The sequence below is a fragment of the Hetaerina americana genome, unplaced genomic scaffold, assembly GCF_022747635.1.
Source record: "Hetaerina americana unplaced genomic scaffold, ioHetAmer1.1.p SCAF_76, whole genome shotgun sequence".
Taxonomy (NCBI): Eukaryota; Metazoa; Arthropoda; class Insecta; order Odonata; family Calopterygidae; genus Hetaerina; species Hetaerina americana.
This window is the reverse complement of record NW_027287383.1, coordinates 1,145,970-1,159,974: the sequence shown is the minus strand read 5'-3', so window position 1 is coordinate 1,159,974 and position 14,005 is coordinate 1,145,970. Positions and strand designations below refer to the sequence as shown.

At 42.8% G+C, this 14,005-nt stretch overlaps 1 protein-coding gene across 4 annotated transcripts in view; it reads left to right on the top strand.

The window, feature by feature from the left end:
- Positions 1-14,005, top strand: part of fra (neogenin protein frazzled) — a 146,976-nt gene that overhangs the window by 66,380 nt on the left and 66,591 nt on the right. For all 4 annotated transcript variants that reach the window (XM_071596164.1, XM_071596162.1, XM_071596161.1 and 1 more), the window contains exon 2: positions 1,414-1,573. In XM_071596164.1, the coding sequence (XP_071452265.1) occupies positions 1,414-1,573 (160 nt within the window). The remainder of the gene's footprint in view (positions 1-1,413; positions 1,574-14,005) is intronic.

The window sequence follows — 14,005 nt, the reverse complement described above, 5'->3', positions numbered from 1 at the left end:
TTGGATGACGGGCAAAGGTAGTTGAATGTTCTTCATTTCAATTTTTCTTAAACTTTCAAAAATACAAGTACTGCATTTTCTTAATTTTAGAGAAAAAAACTGCGCTGAATTCCCTAAATTCGCTGTAACCTTATAGTTTTCCCAGGAAAATGTATCATCATGCTTACACAATATCATATATTCAATTCTTGATGGCAGGCATATATGGCTACAGAGAGGCGAATAAAATGTAGTAATTATTCCTTTCCTGCAGTTAACATGACATTGCATACAGAGGCGGAGAAAGTTTATTTAAGATGCTGCAAGTGGATATCTCTCTTGGAATCTTGGGCTAACGATTGTTTCATAGAAGAAGCATGATGTCTTTTCTCAAGATGTAAAAAACTTGAGATTGCTGTGAAATGAAAGCTGCGGAATAAATGTTCTTAGGATTGTTACAGGAAATCCGTTCACACAGAAATCACTTGTGGTAAAATCACCTCCCTCTGCCATTAAATACTTAATCCCATAGCAAGAACATTAAAAAAGAGAGGAAATTTACCTAATATCACGCGTTATCTGAGAGAAAGAAATTAAAATGCCAGGTAGCTTTCCCTGCTATGAAATGAATGGCAAAAGTTGAATTGATAGCCCACTAAAAATATTTCATAAAATCAAGAAGAAATAAGATTTTTTTGCAAAAGGTGAAGGTACCAATCTTGGGTTATAATGATTATATTGCTCATATTTCATCTCCGTCCAATGAATTATACGTCCGTCGAGTTATAGTTACCCCGTGTAATTTAATCCTGGATTCAACTTCAATTCCGCAATTGATTAATCAAGATTTCTTGACGGTGTTTTCAGGAAGAGAATGCGAATCAATTAAGCGATAATTGTTTTCGCGGAATCTGCCGAATCGTTACTCAGATCATCTGAGTCAAACTTATCGCGTTATTCACATAATTATTTCCCTCTCGGATTCCGTGGATCAATCGCTTGAGGTAGAATTTTCAGCATTTTGTTTCCCTTAAATTCACCAGAAGTGTCTTTGCTTTTAGCCGTCCTTTTAGGTTCGAAAATTATGACTTTTTTTCTCGTTCATTACTCCAATGTGTACGATAGGAGTAATGTAATTGTACAATGGTTGTTTCAGCGTCATTTTTTTCAATTCCTCGACCCGTTCCCTTTTATATTTTTCTTAACGCTATTTACTTATTTAAAATGAACGGAATTTTTCACAGTATGCATGCCTTAAGTATTTCTTCTAATTTTTATTTTCTGCTAAAGCAATCAAATCAATGCTGAAGTGAGTTCAGAGGTTCGACACCGGAACGTAAATGTTCTCGAAACTATTTTGGTACCTGTCCCGTCTGCTTCTAGTGATTGCGTCTCTGCACCCTCTATAATATTTGCCTCTTTTGTCTTTCTCAGGCTTCGCTGACCTCCGGTTTGACAGTGAGCCGCGGGACGAGGTGGTGGAGCCCGGGGGGTCGGCGGTGCTCGCCTGCTCCGCCTCCGGCTTGTCCGAGGCCTCGATCAGTTGGCGCGGCCCCGACGGCAACACGCTCACCTTCATCGGAGATGCCTTCAGGTGAGTAACGCTGGGGGATATTATTCTCGAAAACAACAATGATCTCGAGCGCCGCTGAAATCCGTATATGAATCTCGGTGGTAGCCGAAAAAAAATCGCATTCGTCTTCAACGGTGGTTCATTAACGCATTTTTTTCTGTAAAAACCATTAGTTGATGTTTCAGCTGTTTTTTCATTCCACCCGTCACATATTCTTTCCGTAGTATCCCGTAACCGCTCGTTCTTGGATGTATCTTTTCGTTAAGTGGTGATGAATACATAAGTGATTTAGAGTATATTCTAACAGGCGCCTTAACTTTTCGATTTTGACCTGAATTCTCGTAACTTTTCGAACAAAACGTTTCGAGTGGACCACCCCGCCCGCAACACACTTATTTCTACTGTAATTAAACATCCCGTTCATAAAGCCGTTGACCGTGGGAAAGCAGAAGATAACATCGCTCTTTCGCTCTATATTCTATAGTCTTTTACGATCGTGAAATCGCTGGCTCTAAAGCCAGAGAAGCCTATCTATCTACATAGTGCCCTGCCAGGCACCGATAGGATGTGTAGTAGATAGTGATTACCCACCATGTTGTTGAATGAAGTTTTTCCGTATTGTTTAGTTACAATACATATTACATCGTGCATGTAATACATAGTTGCTTCAACGAGAAAACTTTTTGTTACGTCGAAGTGGCCATATTTATGGAAGGAGCTTTTAATCTACAATGGCCTTCACAGATATTTTCCTTGTGGACGTGAAAGGCTGCGATTCCTTTGCATCAAGGAGCGGAAACATTATCGGGACGTATGCTGATTGGATTCGGCGGTGCCTAATCCGATCATCCCTCGCAGGCGGGCCCTCATATTGTGTATGATGAATCTTTGCTCCCGTGCACGGTAGACATCCTTGATGAGAGCTGGAAGCCGTGTTTCGATTACTTATTGAATTTTTTCTTCCACGAAATGACTTTCCATTCCAAGGACTAACCTACATATCAGGAACTTCTTGGGCCGGCAGAGATTTAATGAGAGCGCCGTGCCATCAATCTACATCTGGTGCTTATAGTTCTTGCATTCATATAGTTCCCATTGCGTTTTCGTTTGCCGCTTGAAAATGATTTCAGCTTTTACATAATTAAAGGTAGGAGGCAGTTAATACTTATTATCTGGAAATCATGGCATTTCCAATGGAATCCTCATTCCACGGAGCATGTATAATTCTTCGGGTCGAGCGATCAACATAAATCAGTTTCAACTTAATTATAATTGGATTTCGGTATTCCAGGTTTGTTCGTTGTGATTCGAAACTAATTATTGATGGTGTATGCTCTTAAAAGACTTCACTTCTTTGTTATATTTGTCCAATTATTATTTTAATCACATCAGCGTTTGGTCTAATATACCCATTTTCTGCTGAAATTCCACGGGCTGTCTTGTTTTAGTACCTACTTAAAATTGTTGTAGTTGGTTATTAAGTGAGGCGACCAACAGCTCAGGTCATTTGCGCCATTAGGGATGGGTGAGTAATTTGATAGGGGTAGGGTGTCCAGGAAATTAAGGAAGGGTGGAGGGATGCTATGCGTCGGCTTTAGCCTACTCTTAATGGTAGGCGGCAAGTGCCCTCTAACATGACACCATGATAGGGAATTGAATACCTTTAAAAAAATTTTGCCTCGTCCGGGATTTGAACCCGGGTCATTTGAATTGGAAACCTTTACATTAACCGAATTACAACCCTGATTCCCCTAGTCACTTCTTAACTACCGAAATGGCCTTGAAAAGAGAGAAGAAACTGGAAAAGATACACAACGGAGTTTTGCAACTCTTAATTTCAACAACTTTGGCAAACATGAAGCTTTATTTTTGATAAACTGTGTCTGATTCTCGATGTAAATATATACTTGGGAATTTAGATATCAAATTAGTTAACATTGAAAATACAAAGTCAGATTAAATTAAGCTATTTTGGGCTGAAGTCTATGGCCTGAAGTATACTTAGATGGTTGAGCTTTAAATCAATCCCTTGGATCAGTTTTTTGAATTTACCTTCTTTCATTTCAACGCATTATCGTTTTACTAGTACTGAGCAGTTGCAGTGAGGAGGTGAAAATGGAGTAAAAAATTTGAAAAAAAAGGGCGAAGCGCCTTTTTCGTGTTGCAAGATATCACAGACCATCTGCAGTTCAATATTCCTCTTAAAATCCGCATACCCGTACTCTGTCCTTTTCCTCTCTCTTTTCAGGACATCCACATTTCGCTTCCATAGACAAAAACACTGTATGCAAAGCACATAGCCATCCACTCTTTTAGTTCCAATTTCTTTGTACTAGATAGCATCCTCTTTTTCTTCCGCCATGCTCCTTTTGACTCTCTGCTGCCTGCTTTCATATTATTTTCTCTTTCCTGTCTATTGTTACTTTTGCGGGTAAACATGAACTTAAAATGCGTTTCCGCGCCCTATAAATGTTTTTTTCACGTAAATTTTTGTCTCCCCGGTACTTACTACATACTTCATTGTTTTTGTTTTTTCTATTAATTTGCGGTCCATAATCTTCTACTTGTCCCTAAAAAGTTTAAAATGACTTGCATTCTTTTCTTATTGCTGTTGGTATTTCAAGTCTGTTGTTTTATACCCACATCGCCGCTCACAATTCCATGCACAGAACTCATCTATGCCTTCTTTCTGTCCCTTGTATTTCGCTGTCTCCCATAAATTTCTCCCAAAAACGAAATCAAAGACCTTTTCCAAAAATACAAAGTACGGCAAAATCAATATTGTGGAAATAGATAACTTTCCACTGTAGAATTCACCACTACAATCGATTATCGCGCAATCATCTTTTAGGCTAACCATATCGCTCTCCTGCCACACTTTCCCTCTTCTTATTCGTTTATTTATCACTGTTAACAATATCTTCGAAGCATGTACGAGCAAATTAGTCATTCAATGAGTGATTCACGTAATTCGTCGTTCTTTCTTGTTTTGCCAGTGGAACCATTTCAATGCTTAAATAATATTTATTCATAGACGTTTTCCGTTCTTTTAATTCCATTACTTACCAAAGTCTCTCAGTGATTACTTCCTCGAAGTACCTTAGCAGTGCAACTTCTTCATCATCCATTTCCGCTGCCATTCTTCATTCCCTTCCTAAAAAGCTTTTACCTCCTTTCTCAAGATACCCCTTACGGTGTTAAGATACAGGCCAAGTGATTTTTTTCGTGTTATATTTTTTCCGTGGTGAAATTTAGCCATGCACTCCATTTTCTCGTTTATAGTTGCCTATTTTCATTGTACGACTGTTATAGAATAAGAATGGTACTCTTATATACGCAGACTATATTATAAATTACACGATACGTTACTGCAAATACCTGATGATGGTTTGGAGTTTTAGTGTTCAGGATTTGTTCTGCTGGTTCCGTTCTCGTTTTGATGAAGACGTTAATATTTCATCGCCCATATTGCGTCAGAAGAGTTAAAAATGCGCAGTTTTCACTGAAGGGAAGGAGTGACGCGGAATACTAGAATCACTTCGGTTTAAACCATTCCTTCGCCACAGCGATGACAATCTCCCACCGGAACCTATGCTACAAAGTCTTGATAACACATCTGTATCGAAATCTCTCGAAATAAATAAATTGTTGCTAATGTCCTGGCTAAATTGAAAAGTTCTCACATTTGCCAAATCTCAAAGCATTTTGAAATAATTTGGAAGTTAGTGTGGAATAGATTCTGCTTATAATGTAATGAATCACGGAGGGAACATAAGCCTAAGAAAGAAATTTTCTTGTATATATATATATATATATATATATATATATATATATATATATATATATATTTACCCTCGCATTTGTACAGCGGTGGGCCGGTTTCATTTTTATGGTGAGATAACGTAATTATCGTGCTCGAATATTTTGATGATAATAATTTTCGGGAATTTCGGCGTTGGCTTTTATTTTTGGTGGATTCTTTATCGTCCAGAAATATGAAATCAAGGTGGATTAGTCGATAAACAGGCCTTAAAAATAACTGTGTTTGTGCAAACCCAGCGAAAAGAACCAATATTTATCGGTATACCAGTACGTTTCCATCTACCGTAGAGAAGTATGCGAGAAGAAGGTTATCCAAAAAATATTTTCCTCTTCCCGCACCACTATACCGAATCGCAAGTTCGAAGACTGACAATCCTAAAACGCAAAATCCAATTCTTGTCTCTGCATGTAACGATGATGCATACCCCGTGTACGATGTCGTGAATTTATTATTAATTATACGTGCGTGCAGTTACCGATCACGAATACGATCGCAAGCAGACATGAATGAGAATCGGTGGGCAATCATATTTCGAAATTTTGAAGACGTTTATTGCTCTCAGCTGAGAGTACATAAAACTCCATTTTAAGTTCTTCCAAATCAAGTCGCAGAATAGAGACTAGTTCTTCATAGCGCCCGGGGAAATACTGCGTAAAATAAATTTCCCGTGCTCTTATTTTTTTGTAACTAGGACCCCGCTTGAGACTCGCGACTGGCTTCACCCTACCCCAGCAATTTAAAAAAATAATAATTTTAGTAATGATAATAGATAATTATTTCACCATAAACAACATGCATTTTACAAACACACCATAAAACGGTGTACATATATTCAAAGAGATGCGGGGGAAAACCTGTTATGGAGTTACCACCCTGCTAATGTTAAAGATACGTGCTTGGTGCAGACGTGGTTTTACTTTACAAAAAGCACATAACACTGGAGCATGTCAATAAAGTATCGTATATTTTTAACACATCATATTTGAAAACTCGTGTATCTATATATTTCAATTATTAATCGTATGACTGGTGACAGAAGAAAAGAAAATATTTTTCTAGCATTAAGAAACTGGTGCTAAGCATTTGGGTGTGAAAGGAATCAGATTTTTTACATTCAACCAAAATTTACCAAGCGTGGGTAGTGTAACCAGTTATTTTGTTTTGGACGGTGATAATTTTGTAAGAATTACGTTGCTTCTGAGTCGTTCTGCCGCTGTCACAATGATTCCATTTGCCTCATACTCCCTATGGCAGCTCCATGTGGGGCTTTTTCGAAACTCTTGTGCGTATGACTTTATTGCGAGCTTTTAGGAGTATTCATGGCCTATTGTGGCAGGATCCTAGAGTCTGAAGAGATATTTGATCCCCGGGATGATATCCCAACATATGTGGGAGGTTTGGGAACAAATGTCCGACAAGAACAACTAACGGCATTCATCTCCATCCATGCATTGCGTCACTCCTACGCTGGGTTAGCTAGGCCTCGCTGGTGCATGTTCCGGGAAGTCGAGTTCAGTTCAAAGTTATTTATTCATGATCATGCCAGAAATAAAACAAGTAATTAAAAAAATAATAGAAACGACGAAAACTATAAAAAATAGCTGGATAAAGGAAATCTGTAGCATCCTGCGCTCCTCCGGGGGCTTAGTTACGGAACTTTAGAAATCGAACGATAGATGCCACCTATAATGACGTTCCTTTCAAGTGTTGTTTGTAACGCGAACACTGATCTGTTCCTCGTGTGATAAGTGCGACATTTGGCAGCAAAGTGTTTGCTTGAATAGTTGGGCGGATAGCGCGGCTTTGTGCTAATACAAAAGTCGTGTGTTCAATTCTCGCCCCGGGCATCCATACTGTGCCAACTCTAGTGGGTAGACGCTGTAAACATTATGGTAAGTCCAGAGTGGTTTATGAGGATCGCAGGGCCACACTGGCCTTCAGGGGCAAAAATAATAAAAATGAATCGCCTTTGCAGTCATTCGAAACTTATAGGTCGTGAAGGCACGTGATAGACCAGGTATAGGAGTTTTAAGAATAAGTGCAAAGCAGCCACTGGGTGATAAACTCCTTTGATCAGTGATTATTATACTATTGTGCCAATGAAAATATTGTTTGTATGTGATGTGGAAGTGTCATTGTGTGTAAGGATATTTTGTCTCCTATCTATTTTTCTTGTGCTCGTATGTACGTATGTATGTTCATTGTAAGAGTGATCATTGATCAGACTTGACCGTTTCCGCCAGGACAATTACCTAATTTCAACGATAAATTCTTAAATAAATAAATTAATATGCGTTTCACTCTTGATTTTTAAATGAGCCCACAATTTTCGAGAAACTTATGTCTTCTCTCCCCCACCATTTCGAAATCGTGGCGATGTTTAGCACTGGGACTCAGCTCCAGCTCATCGTTGGAGGAGAGCATGAGGTGTATTTTTTATTTATTTATTCAGTATGAGTCCGAAAACAGCACATTTTGGCCTTTACATCGAACTATTAACAACGATAACAATAGTCACATTTTACAAACACCCAAGCCCTAGGTGGAGGAAAACTCACCCAGGCGGGAATCGAACCCGCGACCCTTGGAATGGCAGACGAGGACGTTACCCCGCCGCCACCGGGGTCGGCAATTTGGTTTAGTTATTTGGTCTAGGTTTAAAATATATCATTCCTTCCCAGATTTTCGACCGTCGAGGATATGTGTGAGAATGCGAAAGGAGATGGTCCAGGAAATTGGGACCCCTGGAAAAAACTCCCGTGTGAAATCGCTCTCATCTTACAATTAGAGCGAGTAGAGAACAGACAAATTTCTCCGATGTGCCTGAGAACCAATGGTGTTGTATTCGTCCGCGACTTGAGCCTCGTGAGAATATTCTTGTTATTGTTTAAGTAGACCAACGTTGAGTCCATTTCCTGCATCGGTGTTTCCAATCGAATTACTGTTTTTTCATCACAAAATTTCCTTAGGTGATCCATGTTTCAATTTTTTTAGCGCCTGTAACCCACGGTAACCTTTTTTTCTCTTGTCAATGCCCGCGTCGAAGGGGTGAGGTTTAGAGGAAGAAGTGCCATTAGGTAACCGTCAGCCTACACTGTAAGCCACCTAAAGGTTTGTGGTAAATGTGGTGCTTGACCTTCAAAATTTACACATCAGGGTAGAGGTGCTAATAATTTCGCTAATTTTCAGATTTAAATAAGGGGTAACGGGTCACGCCAGTAATTTTGATCCAACGCAGGTTCTCATGATAGTTCCGCAACTGTCCAAGATGCGAATTACGGGTGGACACCAAAATCCACCAAATTGAAGGAAAAATTATGCGGATTAACCAAAAATTAGAATTTATTTTTAAAAAGCTGGAATTCATGATGCAGCTACCAGTTTTTCGCCGTCCCAAGGTGTGGTCTTTGCACCGAACTGTACCACGAAGATAGCAGAGAACTTGTTGACAGTACTCTTTTTCACTGTTTATCCTTCCTGTGCGTATTCGTGGTGCACCATTCCACGGATATCAATGAAGACAGTAGCATCACCTTGATTTTGCTTCACACCTACCGCGCTTTTTTCTGCCTTGGGAACTCGGGATGCTTCAATTGCGATGACTGTGCATTTGTTTCCGGGTCGTACCCGTACACCCATGACTGACCTCCAGTTAGAACGGTGTGCAGAAATTTAGGATGTCTTCATAGTGTCCTGCAGGTCCTGTGCAACATCAAGATGGAATTTTTACTGTTCCGCCGACAGCAGCTTGGGCGCAAATTTCGCAGCCACTGTGCGCTTGTTCTAATCTTCTCGTAAAATTACATCTGCGGAATCTTTACTTATCCTAACCTTTTCGGCAATCTCGCACGGTCAAAGGACGATCTCTCAGTGCCTGATTTTCCACGCTCTCAACGACAGCTGCGAGCGGTTTTGGCCTCCCAGAACGTTGGTCACTCTCCACCAATGTTTCAATATTGGAACCTGTACCGATTTTGGAATCTGTAGAACTATCCCTTAATGTGTGCTACCCCCATAGAATCGTCTGTAAAAAAAGTGAGTATTACAACTTGTTTCGTTGTGAGAATCGCTAAGCTTTTGACAAAAGTTGATGCAGTATCTTGTTTATGGAACACACTCACCTTTTTCAGCAGTTTTGATTATTGTCATCCAGAAAAGAAAATTATCAGAGGAGCTATTTTTTTGGTTCTGGCGATCAAGACGCAAAAGTTCTGCGTCATAATGCCTTGTTTTATCAATGTAATAGCGAACATTATGGGGTACTGAACCAGAGCGCAGCCATCGTTTGGTGCGTGACCCACCAAACTCCACTCTGCCCACGATTCCACTCAAACCTGTCATGCTCCGAACCGAAATAGAAAGTGTAGACTCGATTAAATACTCAGGCGTTACCCTCACTCACGACCTCTCGTAGGTGAAACATATATGGAGAATATGTGGACAAGCTAACAAAATATAAGGATGTATCAAAAGAGTATTGGGGAAATGTGATGAGAAGGTTAAACAAAAAAGTTATATTTCTCTGAGTATGCTTAATTTGGAGTATGCTGTAAGTGTATGAGATCCCCTTTAAATGGATTGATTGCCGAATAAGATCATGTACAGCGTAAGAGAGACAGGTTTGGAAAGCATCGTTATGATAAACTTAGTTGCATATCCAAAATATTAGAGGAGCTAGGAGCATAAATTGGAAGGATGCCTCTTCAGCAATGATGTTGAAAATGTATTAATAGCCCCATCGTACGTTAGGCGAGGTCATGCCAATCAAATTTAGGATCCCCCCGCGGGTAGGGGGATAGAGAATACTCCCGCAGTATCCCTGCTTGTCGTAAGAGGCGACTAAAAGGGCGGGGAGAAAACCCCAAGCCAGCAAGGGATGCGTCCGGACAGTGCTGTGGATCCACTGTCTGTGAGCGGCCATACCATCTGGCCTGCGATCCGCCCAGGTGTTTGCCGTGCCTGGAGACCCGTAAGGGAGAGAAGGGGATCCTGGAGGGTGAGCTTTCTGGTTCCCAGCAGGGTGTCGGATGCCCTGTATGGACCGGGGAGTGATACCCCTCTTCGGCCCCGGATTTCGTGTAAACGGGAGGCCGGGAGCTAGCCACTCCCGGTCAATCGGCTTCCGTCGCGTTTTCGCTCCGGTGGCGAGTGCCAAGGTTGTGGGGGTCTGCGTAGGGAGGTCGGAGATGTAAGGGTTTTGGTGGGCCCTTGCACCGAATATCCACCCCGAAACAGACAACCACTCCAGAAGCGCTATATCCCTCGAGTTAGCCCTGGCGACCGCTCCGGTTTGGCGGAGTGGCGTCCCAAATGTGTGGCTCCGTGGTGGGTGGGGAGGCCGAGGGACGAATCATTTACTATTATGGAGGAAAAACCCTTTCCACCACTAAAAAGATCCCGTCCGGACACCGGCGGGGGAGAAAAGTGTATTGGCGCATGTAAGCGCTATTTAATTATGTCGTGCATAAAGGAAGGTGAAACCTTGAAAAAGGTTTCTCCTTTCTTAATTCGCAGAGTTTTGTCACAGATTGTGCCTGGGGACCCAAAGAGCGTGAAGAAGCTCCGGGATGGTACACTTCTTATAGAGACCCTGAACGATACACAAAGCGAAAAACTGCTTGCTATGGGAATGCTCCATGACATTCCGATTAAGGTGGAGGTGCACCGCACTCTTAACACCTGTCGGGGAGTCATCAGTCACTACGACCTCCTATACGTGGACATCGAAGAAATCAAGAGAGAAATGTTCTCTCAGGGAGTGACTGATTGTCGTCGACTCACCACAAGGCGCAACGGAGAAAACGTAAACAGCACCTCCGTGATCTTGACGTTTGCGCGTGATAGACTACCCGACAAGGTGTTTGTGGGCTATGAATCGGTACCAGTGAGGCCATTCATCCCAAATCCCGTGCGTTGTTTCAAATGCCAACGGTTCGGCCATGTCGCGTCGCGCTGCGAGGGTAAGGCCACCTGCCCGCGCTGTGGCAAAGACGCGCACGAGGATAAAGAGTGCTCTTCGGAACCTCTTTGTGTCAATTGCGAGGGTACACACCCAGTGTACTCTCGTGATTGCCCGAAGATGAAAGAAGAGAGGAAAGTCATGGAGATAAAAACCCTTGAAAAAATCCCATATGCGGAAGCGAGGAGGAAATACAGGGCGCTAATCGCTCCAACTTTCTCCCGGTCCTTTGCTTCCGTTGCAACCACGCAATGTGTAAAGTGTACCATCGCCACGCAGACGGAGATACCGAAAGAATCCCCAATTGAAAACACGCAAGTGCCTAAACCCAAAAGGGTGAAGGATGGAAAGAGTAAGGTGGACAAGGAGCCACCTACTCCTGTGGGCCCTTCAAAGAAGAGCCCACAAAAAACCACCAAGGGGAACACGCCAAAAGGGCGTGAGAATACACCTTCCCCGCCGCCTCCAGTGAAGCCAAAGAAGCCGGAGGTAATTGAAGAGGACCAGAGTATCTCTGATACAGAGGTCTTCGCAAACGAGTGGAAGAGGAAACATCGCTTCAAGCGATAACCTCAATAGAGTTGGTCATCTCCCTTTTTAGTCAACTTATTTATTTATATATTTATTTATTTTTTTATTTATTTTAATTTAACATTTTAAATGTGTTCCATTCTGCAGTGGAACTGCAATGGTTTTTATCGGCACAAGGAGGAGCTGGCCATTTTAATCCAAGATTTTAAACCCTCTTGTATTTGTCTCCAAGAGACCCATTTTAAGGCTGAAGATAAGGGTATTCTGAAGGGGTTCACTGTTTTTAGAATGGATGACCTAAGTGGCCAACGAGCCCAAGGGGGAGTAGCGGTTGCGGCCCGTGGGGCCCTTTACACCTCGCGAGTCCAACTGAACTCTCCATTCCAGGCCGTCGCTGTCACGGTGCACACCCCTGAGAGGATGACGTTATGCAACGTGTATCTGCCAGAGGGTGCACCGGTGACTCGCCTGAACCTTGAAGCCCTTGTCCACCAGCTTCCTCAGCCGTTCATTTTGATGGGAGATTTTAATGCCCATGATCCTCTCTGGGGAGGGCCAGAAACCCAAAGTAATAGGAGAGGTCGAATTTTATCCAACTTTATTGAGGATTTTAACCTGTTTTTATTAAATAGCGGCGAAAAAACCCGTTTTAACAGCTTCAATGGGGAATTCTCAGCAATAGATCTTTGTCTATGCTCGAGAAGTCTAGCCCCAAAGCTGAAAATGTCCACCCACAACGATCTCTGTGGGAGTGACCATTTTCCTCTTCTACTCGTTAAAGAAGACTCTTCGCCCACCATTTCAAAACCTCCGGAAAAGTGGCGTATTAACCGTGCGGACTGGCCACTTTTCAAGCGTACGTTTACATATAAACACGACGCAAGTTTCGACGCGTTGCACAACGTCGATAAACTAAGTTCAACGCTGTTGGCGGCAGCTACCAAAAGTATCCCTCGTACGTCCGGGAATATAAATCGAGCTCCTGTCCCTTGGTGGAACGGGGAATGCGACCGGGCGATTCGGGCGAGGAAAAAAGCATTGAATATTTTTAGAAAATATCCCACGGCAACTAATCTGGCATCGTACCGCCGCCTGAGAGCGCGAGCTCGAAGGGCCGTGAAGGAGGCCAAGAGGGCTTCCTGGATAGAATACGTCTCTACCATCAACCATCGCACGCCACTTGGTCAGGTATGGGACAAAGTCAAGAAAATCTCCGGGTCCAAGGGCTCATTTGTCATCTCGCCATTGCTTGTTGCTGGCCGGGTGGTTAATTCACCTGCCGAAATAAGCAACATATTTGCCAGTCAGTTCGCGGCCAATAGCAGTGACGAGGGCTATGCCGCGGGCTTTGCGAACCGGAAGAGGCGATGCGAGAGAGTCCCTCTCAATTTTGGTGCAGGTCCTACAAGCGAATATTACAATGAGCCTTTCACGTCCTGGGAGCTTAAATCCGCCATCGAAGACTCCCATTACACCTCGCCAGGGGCGGACGAAATCCACAACGCATTTCTCCGGAACATTCCGGAAACCGCGATTGGGGAGGTCCTAAACACCCTCAACCAACTCTGGAACGAGGGCAGTTTTCCAAATGCCTGGCGAGAGTCCATCGTGATACCAATCCCAAAACAGGGCAAGGACAAAAATGACCCGAACAACTACCGTCCCATATCTCTCACCAGCTGCCTGTGCAAGGTGATGGAACGGATGGTAAACCGACGTCTCATGTGGTGCTTGGAGAGTCGACACCTGCTCTCCGACGCTCAGTGCGGCTTTCGGCGTGGCAGGTCCACGACAGACCATCTGGTTCGCACTGAGAACTTCATCCAGGAAGCCTTTCTCCAACGTCAACACGTCATAGCAGTCTTCTTCGACCTGGAGAAGGCCTATGATAGTGTGTGGCGATGGAGAATCCTCAACACGCTCCACAAGTGGGGATTTAGAGGCAACATGGCCCTATTTATCAGAAATTTTTTAACCAACCGCCTTTTTAAAGTAAGGACTGGGAAGCACTTTTCCCGATCTTTTACACAGGAGAACGGGGTACCCCAGGGTTCAGTACTGAGCGTGACGTTATTTGCCATCGCCATCAACGACGTGGTGGAATGCATCAATGCCCCGGTGATGGCATCGCTCTATGTGG